The sequence below is a fragment of the Herpailurus yagouaroundi genome, unplaced genomic scaffold (assembly GCF_014898765.1).
Source record: "Herpailurus yagouaroundi ecotype Mexico unplaced genomic scaffold, PumYag 163, whole genome shotgun sequence".
Taxonomy (NCBI): domain Eukaryota; kingdom Metazoa; phylum Chordata; class Mammalia; order Carnivora; family Felidae; genus Herpailurus; species Herpailurus yagouaroundi.
Genome location: NW_024412404.1, coordinates 33,658,422 through 33,677,671, shown reverse-complemented (window position 1 = coordinate 33,677,671; position 19,250 = coordinate 33,658,422). Strand labels below are relative to the sequence as shown.

The following is a 19,250-nucleotide window of genomic DNA, read 5'->3' as shown; positions in this document are numbered from 1 at the left end:
AAAGGGCTAGTATCCAAAATCTATAAAGAGCTCACCAAACTCCACACCCGAAAAGCAAATAACCCAGTGAAGAAATGGGCAGAAAACATGAATAGACACTTCTCTAAAGAAGACATCCGGATGGCCAACAGGCACATGAAAAGATGTTCAACATCGCTCCTTATCAGGGAAATACAAATCAAAACCACACTCAGATATCACCTCACGCCAGTCAGAGTGGCCAAAATGAACAAATCAGGAGACTATAGATGCTGGAGAGGATGTGGAGAAACGGGAACCCTCTTGCACTGTTGGTGGGAATGCAAATTGGTGTAGCCACTCTGGAAAGCAGTGTGGAGGTTCCTCAGAAAATTAAAAATAGACCTACCCTATGACCCAGCAATAGCACTGCTAGGAATTTATCCAAGGGATACAGGAGTACTGATGCATAGGGGCACTTGTACCCCAATGTTTATAGCAGCACTCTTAACAATAGCCAAATTATGGAAAGAGCCTAAATGTCCATCAACGGATGAATGGATAAAGAAATTGTGGTTTATATACACAATGGAATACTACGTGGCAATGAGAAAAAATGAAATATGGCGTTTTGTAGCAACGTGGATGGAACTGGAGAGTGTTATGCTAAGTGAAATAAGCCATACAGAGAAAGACAGATACCATATGGTTTCACTCTTATGTGGATCCTGAGAAACTTAACAGAAACCCATGGGGGAGGGGAAGGGAAAGAAAAAAAAAAGCGGTTAGAGTGGGAGAGAGCCAAAGCATAAGAGACTGTTAAAAACTGAGAACAAACTGAGGGTTGATGGGGGGTGGGAGGGAGGGGAGGGTGGGTGATGGGTATTGAGGAGGGCACCTTTTGGGATGAGCACTGGGTGTTGCATGGAAACCAATTTGACAATTAAATTTCATATATTAAAAAAAATAATAATAAAATAAAAAAAGAAAAAAATATATAACATCAAATTTATAGCAACTTAACTCCAATGTCGCTAAAATATGCAAGCTTTTCCAATGAGATGATAATCCATTAAAGAATCAAGGCCTGCAAATCAAGTGTTACTATTTCACAAAAACAGCTATGATGAAGACACGTTTATTAGTAAACTTACCTCCGGTGTAGTGACTCTGAAAATTTAAGGCTAGCATAAATAAATTCTTTAACTTGAATGTAAATATGAGGCACTGACTGAGACATGGGAAATTTCTTTGGGAAAGATTGCTGTAGAAAGAAAAACAAAGTTGATATTGTTTTTGAAATTTTAGAAAAAGATATTCTAATCACCTGAAAATGTAAAAATTAAATTGCTTTCACATTTGAATAGGAAATGACTGCATCTCAAAGTCTACTGTTACATTTCTAATTATGTTTGAGATTTTAAAGAAAACTATTTCTGAGAAAATAGTGGCAATTTACCTGTTTGTTAAATCCTATTATCAGACTTCTAAGAAGCAGAGAAAGTACATATCAATACCACTGTATGTTCTGATGAGAAACATTCTGCAGAAGAGGTCTAGCTGTCTGTTGCTTTGCATTCATAATACAAGAGTCAGGTTGGCCATGAAAGTTATGGGCCATCTTCCTAGCTCAGTATCATCAATTCTAAGACTCCTCTCACTCACGTTCAGTGAAGGCTTGACACCAACAAGGTATCTATTTCATTCCATAATTCCTGTAATACCTTACAGCAGTGCAGCCAATGGTTTACATGGTACCTTCTGGATAAAGTGCTTTATCAGCCAAAATTTATTAGCAAATTCTCAGTCTCCAAAAGGTAAATTCTCTCCAAGATTTCTACCAAAAGCTCCTATTTACACTTAATGAATTCTAATTTATACTTCCATCTTCACATTTGTTGCAACGTAGTTAACCAGTGAAAGTATTCTCACCAAGGTGACTAGTGACCCCACAGATGTTAAATCCAACAGACTTTGCCAGCTTTCACGTTACCTGATTTATCTGAAATATCTGACACAGTTCCCTCCTGATTCTTAAATGATCTCTCCTTCCTTGGCATCCATGCCCCACATTGATTTTCCTTATTTGTCTACCTTCCCGGTAGCTCTTCCTAGACTAGCCATCTCTTAATTATTGCTGTGCCTTAGGGTTCTAGCCCACATCTTCTCTCTCTCTCTCTCTTTTTTTTTTTTTTGTTTGGTTTGAGAGAGCGCGCACACAGGAAGAGCAGAGAGGGAGAGGAAGAGAATCTCAAGCAGGCTCCACACTGTCAGCACAGAGCCCAATGTGGAGCTAACTCAAGACCTGTGAGATCATGACCTAAGCTGAAATCAAAAGTCAGACACTTAACCAACTGAGCCACCCACGTGCCCTGCACCACACGTCTTCTCTTCTTACTACACATACTGTCCTTGGATGATGTTGCCTAATATCATGACTTCAATCACCATGCAAGCACCAATATCTCCCAAATCTGTTACTCGAGGCTAACTCTCCTGAAGTCCAAATCCATATATCTAACTGCCACTTGGACACTTCCATTAGGCTGTGACATTTGGGACATATTCAGTAGATCCAATAGTGCAATTACCATCCTTTCCTTCTAAATCTGCTCCTCTGGTATTTCCTATCTTAGTAAATGCTACTACTCTTTAAGGCAGAAACTTGGCTATCATACCTGACCCCTCTATCTTCATCATCCCTCATATGCAAATAATTACCAACGTCTGTTGGTCCCCACTCCTAAACATATCTTAAATCAAATTCCATGGCCATAACTCCCACTCAGGTCACCAATCTCTCTTACCAAGATAACAGCAACAATTCCCTAGCTGGCCTCCCAGCCACTAGTCTTACTCTTATCTAATCCATTTGCCACACATTGGCCAAAGACATCTTTCTAAAGCACAAATCAGATTATGTTTTTAGTGGTTAAAACCTTGTTGTGACTTCTCAATAGCCCTCAAGATAAAGGCTGAACTCTCTACCACTGTTTATAAGCTCTAGAATAGTCTGGTCCTTTCCACTTCTTCATCTTCATTTCTTGATCTTCATCTCTTGTACTTTTATCAACCTTGCATTTTATACTACAGAACTAGAGCCTTTCTGCATGCTGCTTCCTCTATCTTAAGGAGTGCCAAATTCTGTGAATTGTAATTTCATGTTTATCCCTCACTTGACTATAAGCTCTTTGACAGCAGAGACTGAAAAACTACCAAATAGCACAATGTCTAGTAGACGAATGATCAACATCTGAATGAACGAAGTATTCTTAGGTACCTCTAGCAGAAGGAAACTTACAACTGGCTGCTGGTGAAACAGTCATATACAGCAGTGTCTCTCCAAAACTGGTAGGTTCAATCTTTCCAAATTTAGAGACTCAATCAGGAGTACTACAAAAACCAACCAAAAAGTTGGTATTCTTTAAAATCACCTGATGATAATGTAAATGCTAATTCACCTCCAAATTATGCTTTACAGAATAATGAACCCAATACTATTTAAAAGGCATTTCAGCTTCAAGAACCATTTTAATGACATTAAAGACAGAATATAAATAAGTTCTTCTTTTAGCCAAAGAGTTCTTATCAAATTAGCATAGTTATCTGCAAAAAGACAGATCTTTGCATATATGTTCAGTCTTACTTCTTGCTCACCTATAATATACACTAAAAACACAATTCAAGTTATTTGAGAGGCAGTTTTACATCTTTTCTAATAGTTTTAAATGAAAATTATACTCAAATTAGGAAAAAATTGAATATATAAACACACAACCAAGAGAATGTTACTAAATAATTTTATGAGTTTTTTCAGTTTGCAGATTTAAATCTTCCAAGTGGTTTTTATTTTAACATTAGTTCTTCTCTTCAATAAGTAACACATGAAGCAATGAATATAACTCGTAATGAGCTTAATCCTAAGAGATACTGCATGTTTTGGAAGCACCCTACAAGCAAAGTCAAACTTCCTTTTAACTATAAACCTATTTAGAATGACTTAGTGTAATTAGAAAGGACATTAGAGATTATTTAGTTCGACATTCTCATTTGACAGATGTGGCACAAATGCCTAAATAAGGTAAGACATCTGCCCACAAGCTATAGGCAGAGCTGGCATGTGAACCTGGACCAAATCCAATGTTCTTTATATAGATGCTACACCCTGAACAAACTTATTACCAGTAACTAAAACAAAATAAAACCAAGCCACAACATGCAGAATATTCTGGTCTTTTGTGTTCATTAAAATACAACTATTATGTATATACAGTGGCAGACTTGGCTATAATCTAAAAGCTAGCATTTAATTACTTGGTCCTATATTTAGTGACTATTATACATAACATGTCTAGTTTATACATACATAAAAAATAACAAAAATTTAGTCATAGTTCACACATTCACTGAGAATTCACTCTTGTTCACTGTGAAGAAATAAAAACACAGAAAACGACTAAATTATAAAGAGTTAGAAAATAACAAAGAAAAGTAAAGAGAAAAAAAACAAGAATAAAAGTGACAATAACAGGAAAGATGATGCTGTTTTCCTGGGAGATCAGATTCTACCCAGAGATACTAGATAGGTTCAAGTGTGTGCTGATGTGTATGGATGATCACACATATGCAATCATGTGTATTCCCACAATACTCTATGTGCTGGTCTCTTTCCTTTCTCTATCCTGTCTTTTGTTAACATATCTCGACTCTAAAAATACATATTCCCATTTCAGGAAAAAAATCTACAGGTGGCAACTGCCTTCATACAACCCTATTTAACCAAGATAAACTTTTTGCAGAAGTGTATTTCTAGAAAAGAAAACATAAAACAAGATCTTCCACAATGATGAACATTTCAGATCAATTCTCCTCTCTTTCCCTAGAATATTCTTATTCCTATAATCTACTTGACATTTACTTCATCTAATTTGGAATCTATATAACGTTACTAATACCTGTCCTGGGAATTCACCTAACATTTGGGACAACTGCTCCTAGTATCCCCAGGAAAATCCCTTCTTAACTTCACAAAAACAGTAGTAGTAGTAGTAGTAGTAGAATAGAAGTAGTAACATAATCTTTAACAGTCAACAGAACATAACTGAGTTTCTCAGATAACACAATAACAACAAAAGCCTGAAAAGAAGCCACTCTCACAATGTCAGGTTAATATTATATAGCAATAGCTATTCATGAATTTGTTTCAGAGAATTCTTAAATTAAAAACTAGCTTATACCTTTTCAAGGTCTGGATCTTGAAAGGGAAATTTACTGATGACTACTTTATATTCTTCTTCATTAACAATAGGGATGGGGCTATAATTATCTTCTTCAAAAATGTCCCTGTTGAGAAAGAAGAGAGACTTGAAAATATAATATTGAAAATGTATCACTGAAGTGATATAGAACAATACTTTTTTTATAAACCAATTACTACAAAAGCATTTTCTTTAGTCAGTTAAAAGTTGAAATAGGAAAACACTGCCTACTCATCCAGAATTCTAAAATTCAATACCAAATAAATCTTGTCCCTCAAAATTCATATGCAATCTCTTCCTTCCACTTGTTTTACATCCTCTCAGCACCTCAGTTTTAGTTTTTTACTCTAGAACAATTCTTAAGATGCACAGTCTGAACAAACTCATTATCTACAACTAAAACAAAGCCATAAGATGAGTATTACAGTTGTATTTCTTGATAGGGACAATTCTCAAATTGTAAGTCTTTTCTCTCTCTCTCTTCTCAACTAGATCGTTAAGTGCCCCGAAGATGTAAACAGTGCCTTTGATTTAGTCTTTTCAAAATGCTGTATTTACAAAAGGACCTTTTATATTTAGTAAGGAAATATGATTACTACTCACACAATATCCCTATGCTCTCCATGTGCTCACACAGCCCCACACAAACAGGCAGAGACATATCACTAGTTTTGGCCACTGGGTTGAGAGTGGAAGTGACAGGTGTTGCTTCAGGTCCAAAGCATTTATGAGCTGACTGTGTGACTCTCTTTCCCGTGGTAATAGGGAATACTACATGTCAAGAATGTGTAAACACAAATGCAAACAGCCTGGATCTAGGACTACTAGACCCAGTAGGGACTTCTGGGTGAGAAATAAAATGTCTGTACCCACCTGCTGAGATAGCGGGCATTTTTGTTACTATAGCATAACCCAGACTGTCCAAATATACCTGCTGTCCAATCATCAACTTTCTTTTGACCAATAATTCAGCTTGACTAATATTTATTGAGCACTTATTGTGTGCCAGGAGCTGGAGTAATTGTGATGAAAATTCCCTAATTCATGAAGATAAAAACAAGATCTTTGTTTTCAACCTAACAGAGGAGATACAGACATGAAAACAAATTATGTTTATAGTAATGCGTTATACATAATAAAAGGGGTGCAAGTCTCAGAAATAGCACAAAGGAATAAATGATTAAGTTTATCAGAGTAGGTGGGAGATGATCTCGTGGAAAGTTTTATAGAGAAGCCATGGGCTCTGTACGGCCCTTCAAGATGAAAAAAGAAATAATTCCTTGTTTTTTTTTTGAAAAAAGAAATACTTCTAATGAGATTATGGAAGAACAGCATTTCAGAAAGATGGAACAAAACAAGCAAAAGCATAAGGGGTAAAAAAGTATGAGTGTGGGAGTGAGTAAAACCATAGGTAGTGCAGTACTACTAGAGCGTAAAGTACACAAGAGATACGGTGTACATGAGGCCGGGCAGGGGGACAAACGGAGTCATCCAGATTTTATCCTGTAGGCACTGGAGTACCATTAACAGGTTTTAGGCAGAGAAATGTGGTATGTCCATTATGTGGAGGATAAATCGGGAGGACAATAATGAACACAGAGGCCAGTGAGAAAGACTGAAGAATAATCTAGATTAAAGGTGATGAGGATCTGAATTAAAGCTGTCCTAGTGGGGACAGAAAGGAGGTGGCAAAAAGAAGAGGTTTAAGAAATAAAATATATACATAGGATTTAAAAACTAAATGAAAATTATGAGGGAAGGTATATTCTGGATGAATCTGTAATTTCCAAACAGGGCAAATGGACAAATGATGTATATGGCACCTCATTAGAGACATTTGCTGAAGTATGGAATACAAGAGGATATGATTTTGACTGGATGACTGGTATCTCATTGATAAATGGGGTCTGGAGCCTTGATGAGACTGGAAATAAAGGCACAAGTTTGTAAATCCTGATGGTGCACAAAATAGTTACAATAAAACTCTGTTCCAAGTGGGGGAGGAATAAGACTCTGTTTGGCTAGAGGCGCCTGGTGGCTTAGTCAGTGAAGCATCTGACTCTTGATTTCGGCTTGGGTCACATTCTCATAATTCGTGAGACTGAGTCTTGAATCGGGTTCAGTGCTGACAGTGAGGGGCCTACTTGGGATTCTCTCTCTCTGCCTCTCTCTCTCTGCCCCTCCCCAGTTCTCTCTCTCTCTCTCTTGTTCTCTCTCTGAAAAGAATGAAATCTTGCCATTTGCAACAATGTGGATGTAACTGGAGGGTATTATGCTAAGCAAAGTAAGTTGGTCATAGAAAGACAGATGATTTCACTCACACGTGGAATATGAGAAACTTAGCAGATGATCATAGGGGAAGGGAAGGAAAAATAAGATAAAAACAGAGAGGGAGGCAAACCATAAGACTCTTAAATACAGAGAACAAACTGAGGGTTGATGGGGGCGAGGTAAATGGGTGGTTGGCATTAAGGAGGGCACATGTTGGGATGAGCATTGGGTGTTACATGTAAGTGACAAATCACTGGGTTCTACTCCTGAAGCCAAGACATACAGTGTATGTATACATACAGTGTATGTATGTTAACTAACTTAAAAGTATAAACAAACAAACAAGATATAAAATAAAAATTTTAAAAAGACACTGTTCACCTAAAATATCGCGAGAGGTTTCAACTAATCCTACTTCCTTCCTTTTTTTTTTTTAATTTTTATTTATTTTTTTTTTTAATTTTTTTTTCAACGTTTATTTATTTTTGGGACAGAGAGAGACAGAGCATGAACGGGCGAGGGGCAGAGAGAGGGAGACACAGAATCGGAAACAGGCTCCAGGCTCTGAGCCATCAGCCCAGAGCCCGACGCGGGGCTCGAACTCACAGACCGTGAGATCGTGACCTGGTTGAAGTCGGACGCTTAACCGACTGCGCCACCCAGGCGCCCCTTTAAATTTTTAAATTTATTTTTTATTTATATTTAGAGAGCGAGAGAGAACATGAGCTAGGGAGAGCGAGACGCAGAATCAGAAGCAGGCTTCAGGCTCTAAGCTGTTAGCACAGAGCCCGACATGGGCTTGAACTCATGAACCTCAAGATCATGACCTGAGCCAAAGCTGGATGCTTGACTGACTGAGCCACCCAGGTGCCCCAATCCTATTTCCTTCTAAATAGTGTTTTAAAATAAGGGTTTAAAAGACAAGTTACACTATAGAGAACAAATAGATGGTTACCAGAGGGGAGGTGGGTGGAAGTATGGGTGAAACAGGTAAAGGGAATTAAGAATACAATGAATTATTATCTTGGGGGCACCTGGATGGCACAGTTGGTTAAGCGTCTGGTACTTAGCCTCAGCTCAGGTCATGATCTCATAGTTCATAGGTTTGAGCCTCTCGTCAGACTCTGCGCTGTTGACATAGAGCCTGCTTGGGATTCTGTCTCTCTTTCTCTCTGCCCCTCCCCCACTTGTGCTCACGCTCTCTCTCTCCCTCCCTCTCTTAATAAATACATTTTTTAAAAAGTATACAATTATCTTGATGAACACTGAGTAACAGAATTGTTGAACCACTATATTGCACACCTGAAACTAATATAATACTGTATGCTAACTATACTGAAATGAAAACCTTTTTAAAAGGCAAGTTACAGGTTAAGAAACTACCAGAAGACCATAAACTACTTACTTTATACAAATGCCAGGGAATCAGTTAATATGAAAGGCGAGATAATTTAATGAATGGTACTTTCACATTCTGAAAATGTTAATGTGGTCTTCAAAGTGACTGTTTACTGAACTGAATTCTATAAACATTTACTGAGTTCCTACTCTGTGTAAAGCACTGTACTTGGGGCTAGGCAATCAAGCATATAAATATAAATAAAACACTGGTGTTCACAATATAGCTGGAGGGAACCATACACACACATAAATAAACTATAACATATTATAAATTCTATCATGGAAAGTCAAATCTTAATTATTCAGTACTGATGATAACTTTTACCTCTTAGCCATTGTTGTCACTTCACTACTTGTGTGAAGTCAAAGTTTATTTTTGAAGATATATAGGTCAAGAATAAGAAAAGCTTAAATTCTGCTATTTTCCCACCAAATTTTATTTTTAAGTAATCTCTACACTCAACATGAGGCTTAAACTTAAAACCCTGAGATCAAGAGTCACATGCTCTACCTACTGAGCCAGCCAGGTGTCCCTCTATTACTGCTTAAAAATTTAGGCAAAAGGCATGATCCAGAAGGGTATTAAAAGTAGAAGTAAAAAAAAAAAAAAAAAAGTAGAAGTCAAAAAACATTTGAGAATTATACAGAAAACAATACTTCATGGTTTTTCCCCATCTTGGGCGACAATCTCACTAGTAGAAGTCTTATGATAAATAAGACAGCTGGCTCAATACAAATCTATCAACAATTATAAAAACTTAAAACACTCTTCTGAAGAGGGCAAGTTATTAACATCAACCCTATAAGTAAAGATTTTATATATAAAGATAGATTATATCACATTACATCAAAGCGTAGACATTATAGATTGCCACCCATCAATAAGCACTACCCATATTTCTAAAATACTGAAGATCAAAAATTGTTGATGCATTATATGTTTCATCTAGACTGTCAACAGTCCCCTTGAGACAACATCCTGACAATATAACCCCTAAGAAATGTTAATACAAAAAGTGCAAATAAGAATTTATTTGGTTGATGTTAATAAAAGTGAAAATACCTTGTGAACAACTCAGGTATTTTAAAAAGATTTCTAGGGGCGCCTGGGTGGCGCAGTCGGTTAAGCGTCCGACTTCAGCCAGGTCACGATCTCGCGGTCTGTGAGTTCGAGCCCCGCGTCGGGCTCTGGGCTGATGGCTCAGAGCCTGGAGCCTGTTTCCGATTCTGTGTCTCCCTCTCTCTCTGCCCCTCCCCCGTTCATGCTCTGTCTCTCTCTGTCCCAAAAATAAATAAACGTTGAAAAAAATAAAAAAATAAAAAGATTTCTATCTGGAGCCCCTGGGTGGCTCAGTCAGTTAAGCATCTGACTTCGGCTCAGGTCATGATCTCACAGCTTGTGGGTTCGAGCCCCGCATCGGGCTCTGTGCTGACAGCTCGGAGCCTGGAGCCTGCTTCAGATTCTGTGTCTCCCTCTCTCTTTGTCCCTCCCCTGCTCACATGCTCTCTCTCTCACACAAATAAATAAACATTAAAAAAAAATTAAAAAGATTTCTATCACAGTATTCAGGTCATCTCTGTTTAGTTTTGAAAACTGATGAGGCAAATGTCAAGCTGATGTTAAATCATTTAACATATTTTCTGTTTTAATCTCATTAAATATTACTGCCACATCATTTCTATATTTGGGTGACCTAGATGTAAGATCTCAAGATTTACATTTTTATTTTTGAAAGAAAAAAAAAAAGAAAGGAAGAGAGGGGAAAGGGGAGGAGGGGAGAGGGAAGGAGGATGGAGGGATAAAGGATTTTAGAATTAGGGAACAGATTTCTCTTTTCATGGCAATACAAAGTTATACAGATTATAACAGATTATAAAATACTTTTTCCATACCCTGCAGGCAAGTGATTAAAGCAAAAGTAATTTTCCTAATTAGATGCTTTAAAGATTTTTAGTCTAGTTACATTGTTTGTAAAAACAGCACTTTCTCCAAACAAATTTACTTTTTATTTTTTTAAGTTTATTTATTTTGTGTGGGGGGGGGGGGGGGAGGAGAGAGAGAGAGAGCGCGTGCGCGTGCAAGCAGGGGAGAAGCAAACAGAGGAGGAGCCTGACAGAGCCCATCGGCAGAGCCCTACTCAGGGCTCAATTTCAGGACTGCGAGATCATGACCTGAACTGAAGACCAAGAGTCAGACACTTAACAGACTGAGCCACCCAGGCGCCCTTCCAAACAAAATTTAAAAGCTATAAATGTCTGTTTCTAATACTAAATACCTTTGAATACTTATAGCCTTACATCTATCATTTATTGGGGAAAACAAACTACAGAGATTAGAACTAAAAGTAGTTCAATTAAAAATTTATTATAGGGGCGCCTGGGTGGCTCAATTGATTAAGCCTCTGACTTCAGCTCAGGTCATGATCTCACAGCTCATGAGTTCGAGCCCTGTGCTGGGCTCTGTGCTGACAGCTCAGAGCCTGGAGCTTGCTTTGGATTCTGTGTCTCCCTCTCTCTCTGCCTCACCCTACCTATAAACTCTGTCTCTCAAAAATGAATAAACATTTAAAAAAATTTTTTTAAATTTTATTATAAGTCTTTCAGCCATTATGGAAAACAGTATGGCAGTTCCTCAATTTATTAAACATATATCTGCCATATAATCCAGCAATTCCACTTCTGGGTATATTTTCCAAAGAACTGCAAACAGAAACTCAAACATGTATTTATACATCAGTGTTCATAGCAGCATTACTCACAACAGCCAAAAGGTGGAAATGACCCAAATATCAAAGATGAATAAATAGATAAATAAAATGTGATATACATACAGTGGAATATTATTTAGCCTTGAAAAATGAGATTCTGGTACATGCTACAACATGGATGAAACTTGGAAACATTATGCTAAGTGAAATAATCCAGACACACACAAAAAAACAAACACTGTATAAGTCCACTTACATAAAATACAGAGAGTAGTCAAATTCATAGAGACAAACTACAATGGTGATTGCCGGGGCTAGAAGAAGGGACTAGGAGTTAATGTTTAATTTGTACAGTTTCAGTCTGGGAAGATGAAAAATTTCTAAAAGGATAGTGGGGATGGTTGCAACAACATAAATATACTAATGTCACTGAACTGTACATTTTAAAAAGGTTAAAATGGCAAAATTTGTTATGTATATTTTACCACAATAAAAAATAATTATAAGCATTTTTATTGCTAAATGCGAAATCATATAAGCATTTTTATATTCTAAAGTATATAACAAACTTTTTCTTTACATTAAGGTTCCATGGCTTTAGACTAACCTGAAAACTCCAGCCCATTTCTTAAGCAGTGTTTCATTGTATTGATCTCTTATCTCAAATAAAAGGTCAAAAAGTCGGTTCACTGGAAAACCATAACCCTAAAACACAACACAAGCAGATAAACAAGTGAAATAAGTAAAAGTATACATTAGAGAAATGTTGAAAATATTGGAGAACTATTTGCAAGTGATCACTACATCATATTGTATGTCATTCCAACAGCATAAAAATAAGTTATCCTTTTGACTTTCTACTAGGTTGCATGAGATAAGAGAGTTTAGAAAGACTTTTATGAAGCTGGAATAATTTTTCCATTTCTCCTCTCTCTTTTCAGTCTGGATTACACGGTTAACCTTCAAAAGTAGTAGAAGTCAAAACTGGAGAAAAAGTTCAAGATTAGTGACCTGCATATATAATGGTGTCTTGGGAAGTGGCCCTGAAAAGGATAAAAGAAGAAAAGAGAATATATTTTGTCTGAAACACACTAGCTTCATTTTGCACCTTCAATTTAAGATTGACTTCACTGTACAGGGGAAATATACACCTTTCCATCAAATATACACTCTCCAAAACTTTATTCCTTTCGAAATTCATTGAAATCTTACCCATTTCAGGACCAAATATTTCTGCCCACCTTACAGATTTGTCCTTTTTCCCCTTCAAGGTTTCCCTCTTCTTTATTTTTGATCCTACTCTGCTTGCAGGAACTGTTTCATGGATTATTTATTCACCATTGTCTTTAATTTCCACTAGTTCCTTTCCCTTGGCTAAATAAATATGCTAAATGACCTCCCATCTTTAAGCCAAGAAAAATAAGAAACAATAGTAAGAAAAACAAAAAAAGCCTTCCTCAATTTGCTGTGACTGCCAGCTGCCTCCCTTTGTACTCTCTTCATATAGCCAAACCTACTACAATCTAACTCCCACTGCTATTCCTTTAAAACTTCTCTCAACAATGTCACAGATTACCTCCTAAATATGAAAGTCAATGATCTCTCACTCTACATTACCTCTCTCTTGAAACCGGTCTACTTTGAATTCTGTAACATCACTCTCTCTCCTTGTTCTCCTTTTATCTATGAACAGTTCTTCCAGTTTTCCTTTTTCTTCTATCTCCATCCTTCGATGTTTTTCTTCTAGGTCTCTAGCATAATGTGAAGTCTACTGACTTCAAACACTATTTTCTCTGATTATTCTGAATCTACATCTCTAGTTATTTGGAAACTCCAAATATTTGACTCCAACACCTGTTAGACATCTCCAATGAGGCTGCCAGCAAGCAAACACACTAAAGTTAGCTTATCTCTTCCGTTTCTAACTAAACCAAGTGTTTTTCCTATTTCCTATCTCTGTTAATAGTTCTACCATCAATTCAGTTATTAGGAAGAAACTTGAAAAACATTTAAACTACCCCACACTCAAACATATCATTTAACAAATCCTTTTGATTTTACCTCCTTAACAAATCTCTTTCAAATCCATCATTCTTCTCCACCACTTACTTTCTTTTTTCCAGAAATATTCCCAGTGCCACTGCTTTATTTTGGTCTGCCACATCTCTTGCTAGACCATTATAAGAGCTTCCTAAACTGAAATTCCAACCATCTGTCTCTTCCAACTCAATCTATTGCAAAGACTCTCAAGATTATCATTTAAAAGTGCAAATCTGATCACGCCATCCCCCTGGTTAAAAACTACAGAAGACTTACTGAAGTCCCACAAGACCTGCCATAATCTGGGTCAAACTACCTGTCAGTTTCATTACCACTATTTGCCCTTCTTTGCTCACACCCATCTTCTTTCTATCACCATACTATCCCTCTATCTACAGTTTACACATGGTATTTTATTTCCTTTGTCATTCATGTCCCTTTCCTAGTGTGTATTTGCTGAACTCATCTTTTAAAACCCAACTCCCATTTCAACTTTCTGTACAGACTTTCCCAATCTAGAATTAAAGTCAGACATTCCATCTTCTGTGAGCCCAAAGGTTTTTAATATATTGCTATATTAGTATGTCTTATACATCTTATCTGTTTAAACTGTAAATTTATTGAAGAATTTTTATTTCCCTATTGTCTGATTTTTAGGTCTCTATCGTTTTATATATCATCTAGCTACCAGCACATAGTGGGTGCTCAAAAAATGTTAGTAATGAATCATAAATGTTTACTTGTGATTTACTTTAATACATAGTAAGCAGAACTATAATATGTTGGTGTTATTTTTTAATGTTATTGTTTAGTCAGCACTGTTTTAAGTAATAAAATGACATATGAAAAGAAAACTTTCCTTAGGGTGGCAAAGGGCCAATTTTAAAAACTAAATATTATGCAATGTTTTCTAGCTTTTATGAAAAGACCCTCCCCAATTCTTTAATTAAAAGGTATAACTTGACTACAGTGTGTAAGACCTACCTAATACTCAGCCTGTCAATTTTCAGTGGAATGAAAATATTGCAGGATTTCTGAATAAGTAATATGGATTGGTTTGTCCTCCTCAATCTTATTTCAAAGCAGTAAGATTAGACAGGTATGCTTACAAGGGCTTATACACCTATCACTGTTACTTTCTAATGCCTCTATTACCTGAATATTGTCTATTACCCTTCTTTGATTCTCTAGAGAAATCCTTGGAACCATAGAAATTTTCTAGATTCAGTTGTACTCAAAGTGCCAGTTCAAGAACAGTTTGTTATAGCTTACCAAGAGATAAGGAGCTTGCACCAGAATATAAATGAATGAGGCTAACCTACATAGAGAAATTCTTGCTACAAAATATATGCCAACTAAGCTAAATTTTGTACTTAGTAATGTAGTTGATTTACATTCGGACAGAAGCTCCTTTATGTTACAGATCCATAATAAATAATTTGTGGATTAGTAACATTTCCGGACCAGTGAGTGGTATTCCCACCATGCTTTAAGTAGCAATGCTTTAAGTCATTAAGGATAGCAAAACTCCCTCAAGTTACTTACAGCTAGACCTAAAAAAATTAAGGTGGTCTCCAATAAAACTTACCAAAATTTTTTTTTGCAGAGAAATCAATAATATTACAGGTATATTTGTCACAAAATTTATGAAAACAAAAAATCCATATTATCCTGTTGTTACAGTATAAGGCATACAAATTAATAAAGATATAAGACAATAAAACAATTTACTAAAGGAACTTGTTGAATCTTCTTCAGTTTAAGAACAAAGTAGACAACTATTATTCTAGGATGGAAAAACTCTAATGATGAAGCAAATAGTTTAAATTAGCACTTCCTAAAACATATTACATGAAGCTCTATACCTACAAGATGTCATATGGCGGAAAAAGATTCAAAGCTCAAATATATTGGGAAAATGCTGCATAAGCACCTTCCTTTTGGAATCATATGGTATAAATTTGCTCTGAAGAGGCTATTAGTAGAGAAGTCTGTTTTACTTCACTTATTTCCCAAATGTTTTCACCACAGAACTCCTTTTAAAGTAACATCTATTATCACACTTTGGAAAATGCCAATCTATATTTCAGGAAATGTTATTCCAACCATAAAAATCCCTTAAGTTTAAACATGAAAACAAAATGCAATCAATTCTTGCCCATCCGTGATCAAGTAAAAGGGACAAGCTTAAAACTTTGATACTGAAAATCACAAAGGCATTGAGTTTTGAGACAATTCAGTTTAAACCTCATTTTTAAAAAGAAAAAAAACAAGACACAAAGAAGTAAAGTGATTTGGTCATTGTCATAGTACACCTAAAATTAGGAAGGAAATGAGTGGAAACAGCTTTCAAACTATATGTTTTCTTTTTTTTTTAATTCAAACTATGTTTTCATATTTATTATCACACTTAAAACAATCCTGAAAACTAATAATAACCCGATTTTCACAAATGAGGATCTAAAGTTAAGAAAACCTATAAACATATAATTAGTCAATAGTAGGGGCAGAATATAAACTCAGGGTCATGTGTGACTTCCCAAGGCAGTGCTTATATCTTCTAATTTCTAACTTTTTTTTAATGTTTATTTACTTTTTGAGAGAGACAGAGCACGAGTGGGGGAGGGGCAAAGAGAGAAGAAGACACAGAATCCTTAGCAGGCTCCAGGCTCTGAGCTGTCAGCACAGAGCCTGACACAGGGCTCGAATCCATGAACCATGAGATCATGACCTGAGCCGAAGTCGGATGCCCAACCAACTGAGCCACCCAGGTGCCCCTTTATCTTCTAATTTCTAGTTCAGGGTTCTTTTCACTATAACATGGACTTTTTTTTCTTTAACTACGAAAATGATTTATCTAAAAAAGAAATACTTTATCTATTCTCTCTGAATAATCAATATTTTAAAAGACGATAATATTCCCTGAGTTCTGTCCAGGGTTCATAATCAGGAAGGGGGGAAGAATGAAAAGTCTTGGTAATAGGGAATACCAATACATAAGCAAACATCTGGTTACTACTAATTTACCACCACTAATCCGTAATAAAATAAATGAAAATGATCTGTATTTTATATATCTTTAAGTGCTCAAATAGTCATAAATTGAATGTTATATTATCACCCACCTGCAAAGTATCTGCAAATAATACAATGAGATTCTTCAGCTCCAGAACAAGATCAGGATCAGTACAATAAGACTGGGGTAGAGGTGGAGGGGTGGAAATACAAACAAAGAAAACAAATATAAACCAGAGTCAAATAAAATATAACCAGAAAACAATATAAACCAGAAAACAAAACCTGAAACATTTTCCTTTAATATGCCAGGCTTATAATAAATTTAAAATCTTGATTATTAGTTAAATCCATGGCTGGCTTCCTGTATTCAGTAAAAATTCTTAGGGAAAGACCATAACATAATTATTCTTTAATATGTTAGAAAAAGTTATAGTTCATTGGACAAACAAGTGTATAAAGAATCTACATTCCTGATAAATAAAAAATGTATATTTACAATCTAAATACTATATAAGCTAATAATCCTTTAAAATGTTTTCAATCTCTATTCCTAATAATAAAATTATAAGTAATTACAAAATTTTAAGTATGGGGAGATTTTACTGAAGGTAAGCTACTAAAACTGTCTTAAGAAAACATCTACAATAAGCAATTATTAGTTTCAACAGTCTTTATAGTACTAGTGTATTATTTCCACAAAAGGTGTATTATGCAAATATTTGATCATTTTACTTTAATGCATAAAAAAATTTCCCATTACATAGAAGTTCATTATTTCAAATGGTTTAAATTTTGACAATTGCATATTTTTAAGAAATCTGTAATTATATTACTGCAAACAAATTATAAACATCGAAGAACAAGTTCTACTGAGTTTTAATGGTGGAGTTTATTTTGGAAACAAAGAATTTGGAATGATAATTAAAAACCCTTTCTTCACAGTGCTTTTCAGTGATCTAATGAAGAGGTCAGTTGAGACTAATGAGACCAGCTTAATTCTTCATTTTCTATTAATGCTGGACTAAAAATGTCTTGGGAAGCCCCAGTCAGTTGCAAAATTACAACCCAGTATAACCAGACAAAAGCCTAACATTACTGCTTCCAAATCTGAGCTGCTACCAAAAATGCAGAATGATGGAGGTACGGTTTTCTTCTGACATCATGCATTTCAGAAGTTCCTGAAGTAACTGCATTAAAAACTTAGTAACATAATTTGGCTGACTTACTGAATGAGCTCTAAGGACAGCAATTATCTTTGAGAGGGCCATGTTCCAAAGTTCATCAGTGTATGCCCTGGTTACTAATCCTTGGGTCACATGTAAAATGTGATCTTCCACCACAAAGAACCTAAAAACAGTAATTACCAACATAGCATGTGTTAAAAAAAAAAATTAAAACCCAAACAGAAAACAAGCAGTTCTGACATTTAACATAATATAAAAATAATATTTATCTCCATTTTAGATACATACCCTACAATTTGAGTGAAATATCTTCTATAGCCATCAACTGTTTCATGCTTTAAATGAAAAATAAAAATCAATTTAAACCAATAAATACCAGTAACATAAAAGTAAGTTCCAAGTCACTACAATATTTATTAACAAATATTTATTGAGGGTCTACTATATGCTGCATACATTTTTTTTTTTTTTTTTTAAACATTTTTTTTTTCAACGTTTATTTATTTTTGGGACAGAGAGAGACAGAGCATGAACGGGGGAGGGGCAGAGAGAGAGGGAGACACAGAATCGGAAGCAGGCTCCAGGCTCCGAGCCATCAGCCCAGAGCCTGACGCGGGGCTCGAACTCACGGACCGCGAGATCGTGACCTGGCTGAAGTCGGACGCTTAACCGACTGCGCCACCCAGGCGCCCCAGCTGCATACATTTTTAAGGTATCAGGGTTACAGTGGTAAAAAGCAAAAAGCCCTTACCCTCATGGAACTTGCATTCAAAAAGAGAAAGACAATAAACAAGTTAAAAAGTAAATATAACTTCAAAACCTTCTTCACAGAAGAAGTTCAAGCCACCATAATTTCTCACTCGGGCTATTATATCATTCTCCTACCTAATCTCCCCAGCTTTTAGGCTTGCTCCCTTCAGTCTATTCTCCAGATACCTGCCAGGATGATACTTTTCAAAGAGTAATCAGATCATTATATCTTCCACTAAAAACCTTCCAATGACTTTATATCTGATTCACAATAAAAGTCAAACTCCTTAAAAATGATCTACAATTGCGTGTTAATAATTTTAACAAAAGGTATACAGGAAAATATTTGACCATTTGAACTTCATTCTTAGAAGTTAATTACATGAAATATTTCATTATTTTAATTACATTCAAATGCTGTATTTTGCATATTTCATAAATGTGATCAAAATTTTCAAACATCTAAAAAAATTTTTCAAACATCTGGGTTTTTTTTCAGGTTGTGGGGAAAGAAGTAGTTTTACCTTTCAGCTTTAAAATACTATGATCAGAGATGGGGCGCCTGGGTGGCTCAGTCAGTTGAACAAACAACTTCAGCCCAGGTCATGATCTCGCAGTGTATGAGTTCAAGCCCCGCGTCAGGCTCTGTGCTGACAGCTCAG

General features: G+C 35.9%; 1 protein-coding gene across 8 annotated transcripts in view; it reads right to left on the bottom strand.

Moving 5' to 3' along the window:
- EXOC6 (exocyst complex component 6) overlaps positions 1 to 19,250 on the bottom strand; it is a 234,955-nt gene that overhangs the window by 110,208 nt on the left and 105,497 nt on the right. For all 8 annotated transcript variants that reach the window (XM_040485870.1, XM_040485871.1, XM_040485876.1 and 5 more), the window contains 6 exons: positions 18,127 to 18,173; positions 17,881 to 18,001; positions 16,762 to 16,833; positions 12,204 to 12,301; positions 5,196 to 5,301; positions 1,113 to 1,222 (listed from right to left, as the gene is read on the bottom strand). In XM_040485870.1, coding sequence (XP_040341804.1) covers positions 1,113 to 1,222; positions 5,196 to 5,301; positions 12,204 to 12,301; positions 16,762 to 16,833; positions 17,881 to 18,001; positions 18,127 to 18,173 — 554 coding nt within the window. The remainder of the gene's footprint in view (positions 1 to 1,112; positions 1,223 to 5,195; positions 5,302 to 12,203; positions 12,302 to 16,761; positions 16,834 to 17,880; positions 18,002 to 18,126; positions 18,174 to 19,250) is intronic.